Consider the following 20463-nt stretch of genomic DNA (forward strand, 5'->3'; position numbering starts at 1 on the left):
GGTGGGGCTGGGACAGGTACTTGCCAAACAGCTCTACTGGAAGGATCTAGAAATTGGCTACACGGCAATACACTGACAGTTGTTAAATATTAGATGCTTGCCATTATTCATGCAAAAGCACCTCCATTGAGTGCAAAACTGTTTGAAAACCTGAGTCCAAGATTCTTTGATTTGGTAGTAAAGGACTAAGGGGGCATCTACAACTTAAGTTTTAAGCAAAACCTGCAGCTATCTCTGCTATTTTAATTAATGGCTGTAAGGATACATTCTGTTAAACATTTGTAAAAATTCACAGCATGAACGGAACCCACAGCCAATTCTACATCTTATACAAACTGAACCAATAACTATTTTTTGGCAAAAAATTGTATTTAAATAAACAGAAGTATTCTCACCACAATGAAGAGATGTTGCCACATTTCACACTGCACAGTCATAACACAAATGAAAACTCCCAGCATGACACATTCCAGTCATATTAACCACTTGACTTTTTTAATGCAAAAGTTGTGTATCCTCTTGTTTTGCACTTCACAGAATATGATGTGAATACAAGAATACTAGATCAGGGGTCCAAGAAAAGACTATGCACAGGTCAACTATGTATACAATTTTCAACATGAAATCTTCCAAGCTTCCAGTTTTTCTGATGAAAGAAGTGACAGCAAACTTCAACTCATCTTCAACAACAACAGTAAATATAATGAGTCCTAGAGAGGGTAGGTGTAGGTCAGAGAGGGTAGGTGTAGGTCAGCTACTATCTAGCAAGACAAACAACTGTATTCCAGCTCTTGGACCCCTGATTTATTGCCTCTCCTCACAGGAGGGTATAACACTGGCAGCAATTACAATAGCACAAAAACTTTTGGCATATGAAATATTAACACAGGATTGATCCTGCATTGCCCCTGCCCATCTCACACTACTTTTTCCTTTTACTCCTTTTCCATGCGTTCAAGTTAACCTGCTCTGTTCCCAACTCTTAGCTATTCAACAGCAAAGAAACACTTGAGTTTTTGTCTGTGTTTCTCTTAAATATAAAGCTCCTCAGTTAAAGCCACGACTGAGGTAAAACAGTGTGTGATTTGTGCTAGGAAACAACAGTATCCAATGATAAATGCTCCTTTAAGCATCAATGGTCCTGGCAAAAAATCAATGAAAAAAACAGAAGATTTTTTCATCAGGACAAAATCATACAGACATAACTGATGCGGGTCATCAGAACTGGTACCACTTCTTGTCTTTGTATTTCAGCATCATCTAAAAACAAAAAATAAAACCCATTTCTTGTTAGTGGTTTAATAACGTCCCTAGCAGTACAAACAAATTACAACCTTCAAAGCAGAATTAGAAACAGGGACCCCAGTGAGGTTTCTCACAGCTGCAATAACCACAAGGCTGAACAGTGAGGAGCCAGTGCAGCGAATTTTTTACTGGTAACCTGCTGCTCATCTTCTGAACTTGGAGAGAAAAAGATACATTTTGAGAGGATGGGAAGGCGGCACAGGAATCTGGGGATGGGAAGAGATCTACGTGAGCACAAAAGGGGTCAGCTATCCTTTGTACTTACTGAAGTAAAAAAATACCTCAAATTCATGGGATTTGCATTCAGTCGGATCTTTCTTAAGAACCCGTAGGAATCAAAAATAGAACATTACTCTTGATACATCTAAATCAGTGACACAGTCCTTAGAAAGTGGGAATGGCTTATTACGGGCAAGCCTGTAATATTTGCAAGTCTACAAATGCAAAACTTGCACTTATCTGAGACTAAAACAGCTTAATGCTCTCAATGGACTCACCTCATGAGCGTGTTTAGAGAAAGAATCAGCACTGTAAAGCATGGCTGCAGTTTTTTCTTCCAGTTCTCCTAGTTTCTGCCCTCTTTCATCTAGTGCCAGCCGGGCTCGTGCCAGTTCCCCAACCACACCAGACGCAGCTCCTTTGACACCTTCAATACCCCCGGGCCCTGGAATATGTTGGGCAAGACTTCTCGAGGCCTTCCCAGACGCAGACTCTCCAACTAGAGGCATTTGGAAAGTAGCAAAAACAGAACCGTATCATTATTACATGAACACCAAAGCAACAAGTTTATAAATACAAATAAACGTCATTATTTTGCATGGATGCCAAACTCTAAATCATGACTGTGGCTAGCAAGCATACTCGATACTTGGTGCTCTTGAAAGACATTTAATCAAACTAAGATTTGAAGATACATTTTAAAGTTTCTGGGCATTTTAATAAATTATAGCTTCTTCCTGGCCCAAGCGTGAAATTAAAACTCTCGCAGCAGCACTGGCTAAAATCACTGGCAGCAACAGAACCGTGCTGGTGAAATGGCTCATTACAATATGGCTCGCTTCGCTGGAAGGGTGTGTGGGAATGAGGCAGACAAAAACTGGAAAACTTTGCTAATACAAAATGTGGTCAATTCCGGAAGTGCTTTGCAAAGGGAAAAGGGAAAAAGTTCTTGCTTCCCAATAAATAATATGGCGTTTCATTTGTGTAAGAGGACCTTTCTTTTTTATCCTCTAAATACTTTAAAATGATGCATACAACAACAGTAAAAGATTAATAAAGCTTTAAAAGACAGAGAGTGAATGAGGAAGCAGTAAAATGACCAAATCTGAATTTTACTGTCCTAGATGGAAAGGGCACTGAATTGAACTACCACAGGGTCCTGTCCTCTCTGCCATTCCTATGTCAACTCTTTACAAATCAAATGAAGAAAAAGAATCCAGCAAATGAGCTGAAACAGAAAAACAATTTTATTTTGTCACTGACTAAAGAAGTACTTTGCAGAACCAGCCGCTTTCAGTTTAGCAGTATGAATCACGAGCAGTGCCATACACCCAAAGATGAAGAATCAGACAGCTTTCCCATTTATTATGTTATTATTTTCTTCTGAATAGAGGAGGTAAAGAAACCTATGAGAAAGCTGTAACAGTCTGTTCAGTTTACCTGTTGGTAAAAATGGTATAGCATATGAAACTATGAAAAATATTTCTAATTCCTCTTTTTTAGCTCTCTCTCTGAAAATACGTTGCATTAATATATATAAAACATTCCTCATGGTTAACTGGTTTCCTTGCAGGAAAATTCCAGAAAAATAAATAATACAGAAACTTACAGAGTTCTTCTCTGTCAAGTGACTGTGCCCCACCTCCAAACAGGCCTTTAAAGAAACCTCTGTTTGGTGCTTCTGGTGTTTCTACAGGAGTGAAGAGCTCACCCAACATTTCCTTTGCAATGAAGAAGAAACAGAGCAAGGCATAAATTATTGCACTCACAAATTCATGGAATATTCCTTCATTTCAAAGATTTTTGTGGATTTGAATTTTAAAAAGAAAATGCTTTAATGAGGATTTGGCTTTGCAGCAGACAGTCAAGGCTATTTCTGAAGTAAAAAATAACAACAGATTAGGAAATCTGTCACAACCATCTGTTCTAGTAGTTACAAGCTATTTGCTTTAGACTTTTTTACAAAGCAGCATGTCTGAGCATAACCATATTTCCCCCTCAACAACTTGTGTAACACTCCTGATTTGCTTTTGTACCTGCAAATACTCATATCTCTGTGTAGTATGAAAGCAGACCTTGCAGATTTCCTTCTGCTATTTCAGGATTTTATACAGCCTCAAATCACAGCTGAGAATCTTATCAAGCCTTTGAGCACCTTGAGCTTGCCCACCCCACATTAAACTCTTTCTACAGATAAATAGGAAACTGCACCAGAACCGACGTTTCAAATACCTCAGGATAAAACAGTACAACGTAAGACAAAGGGAAATGATTCATCCTAAACCAGGCTCTACTCTGTGGGAAAATTAAAGCATGGTTTGCTTTGGCCTTCAGTAATCACATCACTGTGAAAGCATCATGAGTTAAGAACCAGGATCTCTAGGGGTCATTTGTGTTAGAAGATAGTAAAGGTGTTTTTACACATTACCTGAAGATTTTCACAGGTTTCTTGACTGTAGGTGAGCCTCTGTATTTCGGTTGGTGAGACAAGATAGAGCGCTTGCCCATTATTGGTGAAGCAGAATGTTCTGGCTATCCGCATATTTGTGAGTGGCAGATAATATACATCCAACAAGGGCCTTAAACTTGGCAAACTTAAGAGAAGAATTAAAAAAAGTGATTAAATATACCAAGATTGCCCAATATTGATCAAATAATTGTGGCTTGTAAACCACAATGTATCGTTTTTGTCATACTGTTTACATTGTTTTAATAAGAACAGGACTCCACGTAATGCAGTTACAAAAGTCTCTAAAGATAAACATGAAATCTTACAGGCAGCATCTTAAGAATGAAACTTAGATATCTGTACCTCAGATGCTGTTGAAAGTGTAATTTTAATGATTCTCTAAATCATGCAAGACAAATAGAGATAAAATATTATTGAAGGTATTTTGATAAGTATTTGCCAAGAATTTTCACCTTTACAGATAATTAAGTACTCTGCTTCTTCTCTCAGATGAACAATTCTGCCTTGACTAAAAATAATGCTGGAAAGAATGTCCTCAGGAAAGTTGGAAACACACAGATGAAGCGCTTTCAAAGGAAAACAGATTTCAGGAGCCTAAACATAGTGGCCTGTAAGTTTATGTTCTCATGTGGTTGGCTGCACACTTAAGACAAAACTCTCTTAAAGCAAAGTTTGCTTACCTGGTATTTTCTGTTTCTGTGCATCTAACTGCAGTATTTACTACATCAAGCTACTGATGAACAGATGCAGCAGACCAAGGCTGTAGCAATGTTCTTGCTACCAAACATTCCTCTCCCTCAAGGTAATAAAAAATGAAAATAAGAAGTGACTGAACACCTAATGTCTTATCAAATACGACCCAAAGTGAACCATTACCTCAAAGGCATTCCCTGTGAAATTTCTGTAAAGGTAAAACTTACGAAAGTGCTTAGCTCCACTAATATGAATAATATATTAAGCAGTTTCTTCTGCAGAGACGGTCTGAGTAAGATTATTATTCCTAGAGACTTAAAAAAGGAGTAAGGGGTCAAAATGAAACTGAAAGTAATGAAAAATAAAGGAGAAAGAGTAATAACAACAATAAGCTGTTTTTTTTTTCTTCCCCAAGGTTCAATAAAAGATTTCTTAAAAGTTATGCTGACGTTTACAGATTGCCTCCTTGAAGTGTATTTCAATTATAACAGACAGGAAGGAGGACAGGTGACATGACTTTGAAAAGAATTCTACAGGTGTGAAATACAAAGCAATATTGCCTTGTAAGTCCATCTCCAGCACTGAATTGGCGGCATTGCATATGTTTAAAACAGCAATATGCCAGCAATATTCCAAAGGGTGACTGAGTGAGAGGATTCACTGAGGCATCTGTACAGCTTCAAAACAAACACTGGATCACTTAGGATGCCCTCAGAGACATCATTTTCAGAGTATTAAATCTGTAACATTAACCAAACCGCAACATATTTATATCAGTTTCAAGCAGAATGGCAAGTCCCATTTTAACTTTATAATCAGCAGATGAGTATTTCAAAGTCAATGGGGATCTCGACCAACGCAGCGCTCTGACAACTATACCCAGAGCACAGCAAGTCTGCTTGGCAGCAGCAATTCATTTCCTCCCAGGTCTGTCACGAGTCTGTTCCTCATTGGCAAGCCAATGTGGCTGCCACCAGAAATAGTCATTTCAAAAAAGAAATTAATCCTATTCTAATAAACTCGGGTGCCGTAACAGAAGAGCCATTTTAAGTCGGGGCGGGGGCTGCCAGACACATTCAGGGGGCAACTTCCCTGCCCATCACAAAAATTCAATATTCCGAATTTAGCCAATTCTTCTCTATGCAAAGTCCATTAGAGAACAAAAAGAAACTGAGAAAAGTAATATTCATAGTAGATATTTAAGCTAGCGGAGTATCTTAGACCTTCTGATATGCAGAAGATGGAGGAAGCTACACAGATCTGTCGTGTGGTTATTATCAGTGGCTGACATGAACATTGAAGACTAAAAACTTGTAACCTTTGGTAAATCAGGTAAAATCTGAGATTATAACCACAAACACAAATGCACAAAAACACAGTCTTTTGCGGAAACTTGAAAGGGCCTAACAAAAAATATTCTTTTCAGATACTGGTGTTCCGTTTCTTTCAAAACTGAGGATTTAGCCAGCCAGCAAAAAAGTAGAAATGTCCCTAGAAGGTGGGGAAAATACTAATTCTCACATTAATTACAGTGTATGGCTATCAATATCATAGCATTGTGTATATTGCCTATGGATGGAGAAGCCTATGGCAACGAATCCACAGCTACAGAAACTGGCTGTTCATAAGAATGGATGGTAGACTGAAAGTATCTTTCATTTTTGTAAGAAAGAAAAATAATAAAACCTGTAAGCAGTAAGGTCCTTGTCTGTGTTTGTCAAAATAATTCAAGCTGTTTTTAGTTTCTAGCCTGAATATTTTGTTCAGTTTTTGATGCCAGTCGCAGTTAATAGAGGATTTTTGGAGATGAAGATAAGAGACTTTTGTTTGGAAGGGGAAGCGGTGCTGCTTTTAAAATAATTTCTCGAATTATTGCCTGCTAATTATTATTTTCCTCACAATTTGTGACTTGCAGAGTTAACAGTATTAAGGAAGAGCATCTCATAATATGCTAATATGGTACCACCAATTTAAAGAATTTGCAAAATAAGACTAGACTTTGGTAAGATTTAGTTTAGACTGAAAAAAACAAATTCCCTTGAAGAACTCATTGGAAGTGCTTGCTCATTCTCTAGAAATAATATCCATATTTTTTCCCTCAGGTCTGACATACTAGCACTCAGCTGAGATTTAATGTACATACACTAAACATAATAAACTCTATGGGTTTTACATGAAGGAAAAAAACATATGATAGCTGAATGGTATCAAGTTCAGCTTCATGTAGGGAAGAATAACACTTACCCTTCCAGACTACCTATCTCTCCTGCCTTTCTTCCATGCATTTTCTCCCCTCTAGAAAACCTTAGATATCCCTATCTGTGGGCTCTACTTACAGTTTTCTTCTTCGGTACAGAAGTCGAAAAATCACAGATTAATATGGACAGATTAATATGGACAGCAAGGTTTCAGAATAACTGAGGGGTGGAGAAGTTACTCTTTCCAGAGGTTCGGGTTGCCTCCCAAACAGAAGACATCGCTCATCTCCACATCCAGAAGACATCACTGCATCAGTTATATATTTGATTTTTTTTTTTGGAATCATAAACTACAATTATTTAAAGCAAAAGCTCAGACTAAGTGCAATCATTAGCTGTACCAAATCCATAGCCAGGTGTTTGATATTCTGATTTTCTATGACATGTATAAGCTCCCCAACTGATAAAATTTTCACGTATGAGAAGGTTCAGTTGTTATCATTTGTATTGCTCCCATACGAGAGAGTAAACTTTGATGGAAAATTGCTCTCTAGCTTCTCTCAAGTATTTCACACATCTGTAAATACAGGAATTATTTATATACAACATAAAATTTTGTTTATGTTGGACATTATTATATTCTGAAAATGACTGAGAAGACTACATTACAAGAGGTCAGTCATGCTCGAATATACGTGGTGCTCTACTAGCAAGATGAGCAGCATTTCCAAGAGATATTTAGAATATATATAAGGAATACAAGGCATACTGAGTTACCAATAGACTTCATCAAGACTTACTTTTAATTACAGTATGCATGAACTATAGTTTTATTCATAACAATTTACTGAAGTGAGTAGCTATTTACAGAATTTTCTGACTTGAATGTTTGATTTCACAGCCTTAAAATAACCTTTTGTAAGTTTTACAGGCACTACTTTATAATGCATTGTTCAATATTATTCATGGTTAATGGTAAGATGAAAATGTAGATGCAAGTATATAGCTATATGTACATTTTTTTCTACTGCTGTACAGAAAAAATAGCATTTCTGAAATTCAAGAAAAAAAGCTATGTAGAAATTACATAGTTGATGTGTAAGTACCTTCGAACATTACTTTGCACAAGCTTAGAATCAGAACTTCCACTCCTCTTTTTATGACTTATTCCTACACTACAACTGCTAGCAATTAATCTTCAGCCTGAGTTTAGGGCCTTTGACACATGAGCAGGCTACACTGCAAAATAGAAAAATTCAGGCATGAGCATAAAGCAAAGAGCACCACAAAAATGTACTGAGCTGTGGTGAGTTATCAGGTAAAAATCTGCTTCAAGGCCCTTTTGTCCATGAAGGAGTAAGTCTGTATTTGAGACCATCTTCATCTATGCCAGCACCTACCCATGTTTGGAACTTTCTCCATTTGTTAAATCAGGATAGCTTGAGTTAAACCACTAAGTTTGTCCATCTGTCAAAGGGCTAATTAATAGGAATACATTATTAAAATGATTCATTTCCAAAATTTTTAAGGTTCATCAACTTGAGCAAATGAACATTTTTTCTTTAATTTATATTTTTATGGTTTTTATCTAGGGGAGATAAAAGCTCACTTTTTTCTCTTAATATTTAAGTTACTATTAAACAGGTCTTACCTAAAAGTCATAATATGTCCATTGGCACAGAAACATGCAAGGCAGATACTGTTACTCAATGCCACTATATCTCCACGAAGAACAAAAGAAGTCTCTGTTATGTTTTGCTTATAAATACAGTTCTGGGATGGCAGTGAGATAACTTTTGCTTGCTTTTCAGAACATATCACTGCATATTGGTTTTCACTGATTTCCTGAGAGGAAGAGGGGGACACTGAGACAGGTCGCCGCTTTTTCAATTTATCTTTTTCATCTTTATCTTCAGGAACATTGTGTTCTCTCCAGGGTTCATGTGCTGGTGGGACTAAAGATCCTGTTGTATCCAGAAAAGCCATTCTCAAGATCGCCCCTTTTAGCCTCAGAATGGTTCCTAGGACACAGAAATTGAGTAGATTTCTAAAACAGTTATCCTAAATTGTCTTTCAAGCTACAAAATATTATTTTTTTAAAAAGTGAGCAAAACAAAGATGAAATAAGAACTTAGACTTGCCTCTGTAACAAAACACAGACTTACTGAAATGTCTCGTTGTTAATCTGAAAACCATGGAGGTACATGCCTATGCAAAAAAACATTCAACTTGTTTTCAAGGTTAAGGGCATGCATACACTCCATCAACCTCCATGGACATAGAACATATATTAAGAGAATTGTGCTAGAATGCATATTCAAGTTCAAGTTCAGTGTCACAGATGCAACTCATTTCATTTTTCTCCTGAAGAATCATTGTGTGCTAAATATCTATAGCAAATCCTATTAGTCAAAGGAGAGCATTTCCTTTTTCTTCAAAACATAGAGGTTCACAAACAAGCAGCCTGGGGTTTACCTGTAGTTCACACTTTAGTCCACCTCCCTCTAGCATAAACTTAAAGAGGAAAACAACTTTCTTTCATGGCTGTTTAAATCAGTCTCTGTGTGCCGTTCCCTATGCCAGTACATTGCTTTTACTTTACTCCAGCGTTTATTCCAATCCAAGCAGAAACATGAACATTTGCTAAGCACACATGAAATCACACAGAGCAGTAGTTTCTAAGGCCCAAGCTGCAGATTCAGGGGTTCAACATACTGTTCTGTCTGCAGCTTTCTTTTATCATAAAACATTACCAAGTCTGACAAGATTATACCAGACAGACACAAACCAAGCACAGTTTAGTGACCAAACTATTCCAATTACATTAACACTGCAATTTGCATGTCTAGAAAACATCTCAGTTTAAAGGGGAGCTATGCAACATACGCTGCACGACGCTGGCAGCAGGAAATAAAAATCTATGCCTAACAGTGTATTCAGTATAATATCCCCGTTTAGGCAACGTTTTGCAAACCTCTAAAGTGTAATTGCAACAAAATCACTTGCTGTGGTTGAGAGAAACAAGCCACAAGATGTGTCACAGGAATCTAAAGAAATTTCATCATTGGTATTTAATAATAGTTGTTCAATATGTAACCCTTAATTTTAATTCCTTTTTCATGATACAGTAAATTTGAAAGTTTCCTACCTTATGATAAAAAATAAAGCACCTAAAATACTCTTCAGCTATCTCCATTTAGAATTTATGTACTGCATCACTCTTTCCTCAACAAGTACATCTTACTCTTAATTTTACAACAGTATTTAACACTTCAGTAATCAAGTCATCAGGATTGCGAACCTTCTTATTAGCTAGAACAATGAACTATATATTAGTTGTCCATTAATTCATAATCAAGAAAAGAATTCCTCAAGAAAAAAAAAAAGAGCCTTGAAGAACAGTGATACTCTAACAAAGTTTTTTAGCTTGCTTTGCACATACCACTAGGAGAAACGATGACTGGCTGCAGAAGTCTCTGCTCTCCTCCTGGAGGTAAGTTCAGCACGATGACAAGCACGGTACCCAGAGTGGTTCCGACCCAAAGGCAAGGCGAAGGCGACGTGTCAGCCTTTCTCGTGAAAGTCTCACAAAAATGAAGCGCTGAAATTGCCTCGCGTGATTCCTTATCAATGCTAGTGACACTAGAACTCCGGGATCGACTGAAAGAGTTGTCTTTGACATCTGAAAACAAACCAGTATTAATTAAAAATAAGGGAAAAATGTAGAGATTGAGGTGGGGCGACTGGGCAGAAAAGCAGACTTCCTTTTGTTTTTACCATAAAGTAAACATTAATCAAACCTTTTTTTTTTAATTTTTTTTTTATATACTTAATCACCTCTCCCTTCGGCCTATTTTTCTACACTATCCTGAACAAAACATCCAATCTTTCAATTCAGAAGTAGCCACTGGCCAATTATGATGGACTATTGGCATAAATGTCTCTCTCTTCTTGGGACAAACTAAAAGAGTCATCGCTGAATAGCAGGAGTCCTTTAAAAAACAAAATTACAAGGCTCATTGATGATTAACTTCCTAGTTGACTGATCAGATTAAATCTGTTGGCTCCCAAGGAGCATGGTTTAATGATCTTATGAAATGCAAATATTTTAGTTTAAAAACCCCAGTGACATCTAGACAGCAATGCTACGACATGACTTTTGGAAATTTTAAGAGAGGAAGTCTAATAAATTATTTGCATAAATCTGAACAGGTTTGCTCTTTACTCTTATGCAAATTAAATAGTAAATAAAAATGAATGTAAGTAAAAATATCAAATGCCACAAAACACTGTCTGGCAAAGGTATGCAAATCTGAAGATTTCTGTTTCAAATACTGTGCGAACTGGCATTCAAAAACTTTTCAAGAAGTCTCATTTATTGTTTAGCAAATAAAGTTTTCACAACAGAGGATGAATTCTAACACTAAACAGAGCCTCAAACCACTGACCATGCTGCTTCATTCTAGTTTTTCTCTATTTTTAATGTATTACTCTGCACTTCTCGTATGTAACATTCCGATACTTCTGAATTTATCAGTGTGCTCATGAATTAATGCAGGCTTTACTCTCCCAGCACATCATTACAACATTTTAGCACGATAACCCTTACCCATGTAAGTTTGAGGTAACTTTTATCATGGTATTTGAAAATGAGGATTATTATTTTAGATCTTTGAGTAGGGTACGGATGCAATTGGCAATTCTTTAACAGGATTAACATCTAATGCCATCTAACTATAAACTTCCTGCAAGTACCAATATGCCATCTTCACTGATTTATTGTAAAATTTTCTGTAAAGAACATCTGAAATACATTTGAAAAAGCATACTATCGAGATTTCAACTGACTAAATACAGACCTCTAGTCGACATAAATAGTGAATCTCTCTAAAATGAGACTTGTGTCATTCCACAAATAGAAAAATTACTCTCCCAACCAAATTTAGTCAAATGTAAAATCAAGGATTATAAAAGGAATCTAGGTAAATCAGCTCAGATGTGGACATCTTAATCTTTTACACTTAAAAACAGTGAAAAAAGGTAAATTCAGGGAAGATGATGGAAAGAATTATTTCTTTTTAGATTTTTTCTAATGACCACAATAACCTCTTAAGATGCATATTCCTTCAGGTTTGAATATTTACCAACTTTTAATCTTTTAATCTCTAATGTGGATTAATCAGTCTTAATATAATCATATACTAATATTCTAATATTAATATGCAGCTGTACAAAAGAAAAGATGTATGTAAACCAAATTAAGAAAATTTGGAATACAGTTGAGTTGCATTTTTATGTTCCGCATAGACCAATAACCATGAAGAAATGCTAACCCAAACCCTAGCAGCTCGCTCTAACTCTGGGACTAAATGTGTTTCTTTAATTCTCTCTTTTTCTAAGTTAAAATTTGTGGACATACTTCCTGCATGCCTTATTTGAATAAAGATCTTTCTCCTTTTCCTGTGAAAAACAAAGGTTATTGCAACAAGTATAAAATTAAATGTGCATTTGTTAAGTTGCAACTGGTTGAATATTTGACAAGTATATGTACAAATGCCAGAAGTACTGGAATGAGGAGGAGAGAAAACAAAACAAAATAACCAAAACACCCCAAATAACTGGCAGACAGAATCCGTATTGTGGAGACTGGACAGCTCACTCGGGTGAGTTGGGGGTAAAAAGTTGAACTGCATTAGTGCATATTATTTAGCCTGAAGTCAGGGAAGAATCTATGGCTTGTTCATGGATTAGTTCCAGATGGAAAGGAAGCAGCAATGGGGTGATGACCCACTACAACACACCACTTAATCAGAAGGATTGAAGATGAGGCTCTCTTGTGCAACTGAACCAAAGGACCTAGCAGTACCAGTACCATAATCATCCAGATTGCAACAATGAAAATGGTATAATGCAGGCAGCCCAACTGAGGACTTATTTATCCTGAAGACAACTTGTTTTAGAAAGTGAAGGATAAACACAGAATCAAATATTTTATATTTTCTTGTGGTTAATTAGGGAGGAAAGAAGGATGACAATGATCTAAAGAAAGAAAAGTCATTGGAAAGAATATGAATGGAAGAGTAGGGTTCAGGAAGCCAAGCAAAGAAATGTCAGAAAGTGATAAGGATAGTGAACTTGTGAAAAAAAAAAAAAAAAAAGCAGCATGTCAGCTATATCCTAGAGCAAGCAGAGAAGGCCACAGAAATGACCAAGAAAATATGAGCAAGCTGACAATCAATGAAGCACACTGCACAAACTATGCCATTAGGAGGTAGAAAGTAAAACATCACCACAAGTACCATTATTATTGCCTGAGCAAGTTCCTTACGGATCTACAAAACTTAAGACCTTTGTCTATGGAATAAAAGTTGAGCAAAATGAGTCACAGCCTGTTACAATTAGGAAGGAACGAAGTATTTTAGATTATGCCAAATGTGAAACAGCAACAAAAGAAAAAAAAACACAGAAGTTTAATTATTTCAGTAGAAAGAACAGCAAATTTTAGATGATATGGAAAGTGCTGACATGGCTTCAGCATCTTCTTTTCTCCAAACTTCAGGAAAGACTGAAGACAACCACTTCTAAGTACTTAACATATCAGAGGTGGGAGTGGAATAAGAATAGGAGGAGAAGTTGGGTAACATGTAAGACTACAAGTGTTTTTCAGCTTGTGAGGCTTGATAAATTTCACCCTAAACTGAAATCATCCCTAAACAATTAATAATTATAATAGAAGAACACGCACAGATTGAACAGACCAAAGTCAAAATTTTCTGGTGCCAACACGGCCACAGCTGAATACCCACCCCCACACCAAGACACAAGGTGTCCAGAAAGACGAGAAAACCTCAAAACAGGTCCAGAGGAGAGTAACAGAAGCCACCCTAGATTTGGACAATGTGACTTACAAAAAAAGAAAAGAATTCTGTAAAGAAATGTATCATCAAAAATTGATATATCAACCATCAATCAGCAAAAGATTGAAGAATGACATGATGATAAGTTTTCAATACCATAAAAGCTGCCTAACAAAGACAGGAAGCACTGATTCACTGTGGGAAGGACAAGGGAAAAAAGTAAGGTAATATGGAAGCAAAGATTTAATTTGGATTCAGGAAATTTGTCTGATTATAAAAATACTGGAACTTAGTGCCTGGGATTTTTTTGAAATGTATTCACTGGAGGCTCATGCATTCAACAGAGGTCAATCTGTCAGTCATCTGGATCCTCGCCATAGGAATGGATTAAAGGATCTCTGGAGGTTCCTTCCAACTTCACATTTACTTGAGTGGAATAAGCTGTAGCTTAAATCTGGGTGGTCCAACTCGAAGGTTTCAGTATATCCCAGTCCCATCCTCTCTTTCCCCTCTGCCAGGAGGCGTTGTCAAATACCCTGTTCCGCAGCTGCCCCAGCGTGATGCCGGCCTGTGTTCCGCTGGGCTTGCGGCGGGGATCTGCGGCAGGAGGGGCAGGCAGCTGGGGCAGGCAGCAGGCAGCGGGCAGGGTTCAGGCTGCATCTGCTGCTGGAGGACCACAGCTGCATCCCCCGTCTTTGGGGAAAAAGGCAGGGGAGCTGGAGCTGTTCTACAAGCTGGCAGGCAAATTGTGGTGACAAACCAAAAAAGAAAAAAACTATTCATGTGTACACGGTTTTGTTTATGCAGTGAAATGACCTTTAATACTAGATTTTTAATTTAGTTATTTTTTTAACAATGGAACAGCTTATTATTGCCACGTGCTCTAGGTGACCCTGCGTGTGCAGGGGGGTTGGACTAGATGACCTCTAGAGGTCCCTTCCAACCTTAAGCATTCTGTGATTCTGTGATTATGTAGGCACTGTACTTTTTCAAGAAAATGAAATTCTCATAGACCGGTAACAGCTGTATGCTATTTTCATTTATACAGAGTGGACACAAGACAATTAACATTCTCAAAAGTATGTCCCAACTTCTTGTTGAATAAATCTCAACATATCCTGTTATTCCTAAGATACCTCATTTTTCAAATTAAATTTTATCAGGCCATTTTAAACAGGCAAGCTCTATTTCCTTGCAATATCTTACCTATTTATTCTCGCTTTTGCTATCATGGCACTATTGTTAAAGTGAGAATGACAGATGCCTAAAATCAGGACAAAATTGCGATAAGCCATGTACAAAATTTGCAGGCTTACCTTATGATGGCAGCAATTAGATTTTTGTGCCGGGGAGGCCCCAAAGAGAGTTAAATTAAAATTTTAATTCTACACTTGAAATAAATGCATGATCATTTATATAGTTTAGGAATTACTTCAAGGTACTTGCATTCTGTAAAACAGTTTCAATAAAAATAAAATCAACTATGTAAACTTACCTAAATCAGGCTTTAACTCAGTTGGCAAACTTAGCTTCCTGGACATCTTTGCTGAAAAGTGAAGTATATCTTTTTTTTAAAAAGAAGAAACATGATTCTGCTGGCCTTTACTTGCCTCTTTCCAAATATTTAATATATCATTGCTTATTACATTAATTGCAGCACTTAAGAATTCTACTAGAGCAGAGCTTGACTTTTAAGAGTGAGTGGCACAAGGTAGAACATGGAAGTTATCGAAAGCTCCCAAAACAACATTATATGATTGTTTTGCCAAATTTCATTTCCCCCTCAGGCATCAGAGAGAACTTGACAGATTGGATATATTTAGCTTTGGCTCAAACCCAAGTTTTTTCTCCTCTCTCCCGAGGTGACTGTGCACACTCTCAGCTTCTGCAAGAAGGTGCATCAAAATTTAGATGAAGTTTACATCCCATCCACTCTTCTTCTGCCTTACTTCCTCATCAAACCGCAAAGAATTAAAATAGAAATAAAAAGAGGAAATTTTAATTACACTAACCAATTCAATATAAATGCACAAAATAAGCATCTGTGATGCCATTAACAGACTTACAAGAATGGAAAAATTACAAAGAATAATTATAAAATCAGCAGCATAGAAACATTTGCAACATTGTCAAATGAAAGACAGTAAAATTTTTGTAATATTACTCAAGCAAGAAACAGAACTTGAACTCATCACTGACTTGGAAAATTTTATTTCTAGGAAGAGAAATCATGTAGTCCGTTTTAAATGCTGTATAGAATGCTAAAACATGCTACTATAAGAAAAGTCACTGGTTAACTAAAGGCCTTACATCACTCTCTCAATTTTCTTTCATCAATTACCTGAAAGGCAAAAATTTTGATGTACCTCAGATTCTGGACCAGGACTTTAATTCCCAGCCATGTGCTTAACTTTAGGTATATCGTTTAATTTTTCATTAAGTAGATGTTGAGAATAGTTTCATAATATTAGGGAGTACTTTGTAGTCAATACCAATCATAAAGTAGACTGAATCTTGCCGCTCCTCTCTAAAAATGAATTCGCTCTGATTTCAGATAATTGGAATGAGTAAATTTGGTCCAGATACTCAAGAACAGCATGTGATTTAGAGTTACTCTCACTCATCAGCACAATCAATGAGATACGGTCATCAATATTGCAAATACTAGTTATCTGAATGGCTGAACAGCTAGCTGAACAGTTGTCATATCCTATAAAAATTGGAGAATATGACTCAGGAAGCAAGATGATTTCCTTAATGGGTCAATGCTACAATGTATGTCCTGTTCAAATTAAATTGAAATTGCTTACTCTCAGGTTGCAATACCAGAGCCAACTGTTTTTTCAGTGCAGGCTGAAACCAAAAAGGGCAGTCCAACCATGTATTTTCTACCTAATCCTTGCACTGGTGCTGGCACACGTCTGGCCTGATGGGTGAGGCAGGACCAAAATTCACCTAAATGAAATTTCTGCTGAGGGCTGTTTTCAGTGAGATCAACTCCCATCTCAGCTCAGTGTTCAGCTAGACAAATGGCAGACCCGTGGTACATTGGCCATTACTTTTTGCCATCTGGAAATTACATCAGCTTAAAAAGAGATCATGTAACCTCACTTAGAACTGCGGATTACAGGGTGCCATTGCTAAAAGTTGTGAATTAGGGTGCTCTACACAAAAATTACATTTTAAAACATACATTAGTGTGACAGAGTGCTTAGTAAATCAAACATAAAGAGGAAGTTTATTTAAATAGCACTAGTGCCACCTTGTGCTTAAGCAGGAAAGTGGCTCAATATTTAATTAGAAAATACAAATATTTCAACAGTTAGTTAAATCGTTTCCAACTAACATTACTTGCTATACTAAACTACTTGTATTCATCGTATCTGCCTTATAGTTTTCAGCAGCATGGAAATATGTGGTTTATCCATGCCTCAAAATTAAAGACAGTAACATGTCAGCTCTCGACCACTTCTACCATACAAAAAACAGAGCAGAGGAATGGAGAAAGACGACATGAAGATATACAGGGAGAAGCCTCAAAGTCAGGTTTTGTACTTTTTTCCCCTCTGCATGACAGGGCAAAGGTGATGGCGACTCGTGACGAGTGTGAGTGACCTCAAGCAGCTGCTGCCACGTCACGGAGTTAACACCTCACTCCGTGTGGTGGTTACTGCAGCTTCTCCAGCTGCGCCTGCCTCTGCACAGCTCTGCTGGGAGGCAGGGCCAAAACCTAGGTATGTGTGCTGCTCTAAGCAGTGATTATTTTGTCTATTTGCTTAGACCTACATCTCATACTCCTCTAAAGGAGAAAACCTAGTGACACACATTCACATTCATATTCTCTAACATATATCATTAAATATGCATTTTATACTAAGCATGCCACTACCGAACGTTCAAAAATACAATATTCAGGTTTTTTTGTGTCTTCTCAGAGGTCAGTCTTGACAGGGAGCGAGTTAGAACATGAAGGGTTCTCTTGTGCTACATCTCAGCACTGTAAGCTCAACTAATTCAACCAAAAATACCCTGACGGTTATCTGAGACATGCCTGAACTATCAATAGGAAGAAGTGGTTCAAAAGTAATAGTTACATTTTATTTTCAATAAATATTTCCTGAGGTACCTTACAGAGCATTACAATAAACAGCATTTAATTTAAAAGCTAAGGGGGTGATTTCACAAACATTCCCTATTTAAACAAATCTGAACTGCTCTCTTAAAAAAAAAATCTCAAAAGATTATAAGAGACAAGTGTCTTTGTGCTTTGGCAGACAATAAAGAGTTTAAAGAAAAAATTAATGTAATATTTAATGAAAAATATCTAAACAGCTTAGAATCATCTTTTTGTTCTTATCAATATTCTTTAGACAAATCCACATTCCCAAATTATTTTAAATTGAAGTATATTAATGTTTGATAGCGACATATTGGACAAGAATTAAATAACCCAATTTCATGATGGCTAAAGAATTGACTATTGTACTTATGACAGTTAAAAAGAATTAGATTCACAAAACTGAAATCTGAAATTTTGATACCTTTAACAATAATGAAACCACCTTATAAGAGAATGTATGAAAAGGGAGCTACATGATGTGTACACAATTAGATCAGACAAAATATTATAAAACACATTTAATAATAATGTCAATCAGTCCTTCTCTGGCATTAAGAGAAATGAGAATTTAACATGAACGTATTGAGCTTTGCTTCTGTGAAAACAGTATTAACAGTGTTAAATTTTCAAATTGACATCGTTTAGACGTATGCTTAGCATGTTACGAATGTAAAAAAAAAAAAAAAAAAAACTTACATTGCTATTATCAGCAGGAAATTCAGAATTACAGAAACGCGTAATTCTGGCTGATACTACTCCAATTAGGTTTGCCTGCTAATAGTTGGTGATTGCTTTTAAACTGAGCAATTGCATAAAAGAAATAAAGCATATAATTTCACTGAAAAGTATTTAACACAATCTACTGGAAAAGCTATAAGAAGCATCTCAGAGTCTGCAATATTCTCCATGTACCTTTACTAAGGTCCTTTCCAAAAATTGAGGATATGCATCTCTACAGCTTTGGTATGATCAGTAGTGATAGATTTAGTCAGACTTTTCTCTTCATGTGCAATAATTATCTTACCAAAGTAAGGGTAAAACAGCTTAGATTTCCCTTCAGCTGAAGCTGGATTGGAAAGCCTTTCTGTAGGAATAATATCTTGCACTCAGAAATTAAATATTTCTTTCACTTTTTTTCCCCCCTCTAAGTCCATCTAGATTTTGGACACTTTTCTATATTTTTCCAACCCAGTGCATTATGTATAGTTTCAAACATCTGCAGCTACTGCTGCAACCTTGGATGGCTTTTGACTCTTTAATGCAACAAGAATCCCATTCCTGATACTGTCACTAATGATACAACTCTATAGAAAAGAAGATGAATCTGTGCAGGGTAAAATAAAATTATATAAATTGAAAATAACTTTTTATTTCTAAATGCCTACATATCTGCATTGGTCTTTAAATACCGCTTTAGAGTCCTATCACTGAAATGAAATTCCTTCTGCTTACTTTGGAAAATACTAGATTTCCCTCTCAGGACTTTCAAAGAAGCCTTCTTCTCTAACCTACTGTTCCAATGGGTTCCAATGGTGACATGTCAGAAAACCACAGGAATGCTATTCTTAGCTGAAATTACATACGTAGATTATAATTTTTATTCTTTTTTGCAATCCATTTGATAGGTTGTACTTCACGCAAGAACAAAGAACTGAAGGAATTTGAATCCAATAGCACTGTATGCCACTGCATCCACATTACAGGCATCCAACTCCATCTGCACAGCTGATGTAGGTAAACTGCTGGGCAAGATGATGAAGTTGATGGCAGTAAGTGGCATACGCATTATATAGAATTAATTGTCCAGTCACATTCAGCTGACTACAATTCAGCTTCAAACAGTGAAATGTAAAATCACACAATCATTAATTTCAAATAATTGGCAAAGCATCGTGTTATATTTCAGCTATTCAGAAAAGTTTAAAGTTCAGAAAGACCCATGCAGAATAATCATGCCAACTATAAAGCAGGACAGTGAAGAAAATGTTACTTGTAGGGCATCCAACTACTCAAAGCTCTTAAAAAATAAGAAAATCGAGTGAAAGAAATTAACTGTGTAAACTACACAAATCTTAAAATATGGGCTTAGTAAATCACATCAAATGCACTGTTGGCTCAACTCAGCATTTAACCTACTTCCTGAAGAGGTTACTACTACTTGTAAATGAATGCTACATTAGTTCTAAAAATATTCACAACTGCGTCTTTCCTTTGGAAAGGAAAGGTTTCAAGCTGAAACACACACCAAAATTTCTGTAAAATTATCATTGGCATGTTTTATTAATGTTATTAGAAAAAAAAAAAAGAAAAGAGAAATAAAGTCATGCACAAACATACTAGTCTAAAACAAAAGAGCAAAATAAAACCTCATTTTCTGCACAAGTCTGGAAGAAATGGCCTTCAGATAAAAGGAAAATATTACCTCATCAACAGGCACTGACATGACATGCACAAAATTAAGTGCTGTTTTTCTCATTAAAAGAGCTCAGTGCAAGTTTCTTGTTAGGCTGTATGTCCTTCAGGAAAACATATTAATGAGTATTGTAGACTGTACTATGTTTTTTAAACAGACATGAATGACACAATGATACATTCTTGAGA

General features: G+C 36.5%; 1 protein-coding gene across 3 annotated transcripts in view; it reads right to left on the bottom strand.

The window, feature by feature from the left end:
- Positions 1-254: 254 nt before the first annotated feature.
- Positions 255-20463, bottom strand: part of STXBP5 (syntaxin binding protein 5) — a 101735-nt gene continuing 81526 nt past the window's right edge. For 2 of the 3 annotated variants that reach the window (XM_088537037.1, XM_088537039.1), the window contains 7 exons: positions 15238-15288; positions 10328-10567; positions 8537-8906; positions 3953-4118; positions 3134-3245; positions 1803-2023; positions 255-1260 (listed from right to left, as the gene is read on the bottom strand). In XM_088537037.1, coding sequence (XP_088393163.1) covers positions 1219-1260; positions 1803-2023; positions 3134-3245; positions 3953-4118; positions 8537-8906; positions 10328-10567; positions 15238-15288 — 1202 coding nt within the window. In that variant the 3' untranslated portion in view covers positions 255-1218. The remainder of the gene's footprint in view (positions 1261-1802; positions 2024-3133; positions 3246-3952; positions 4119-8536; positions 8907-10327; positions 10568-15237; positions 15289-20463) is intronic. The other variant, XM_088537038.1, reaches the window with a different exon arrangement.

The sequence above is a fragment of the Tinamus guttatus genome, unplaced genomic scaffold (genome assembly GCF_059628265.1).
Source record: "Tinamus guttatus ecotype Peru unplaced genomic scaffold, ASM5962826v1 Tinamus_guttatus_pri_ptg000716l, whole genome shotgun sequence".
Classification (NCBI taxonomy): domain Eukaryota; kingdom Metazoa; phylum Chordata; class Aves; order Tinamiformes; family Tinamidae; genus Tinamus; species Tinamus guttatus.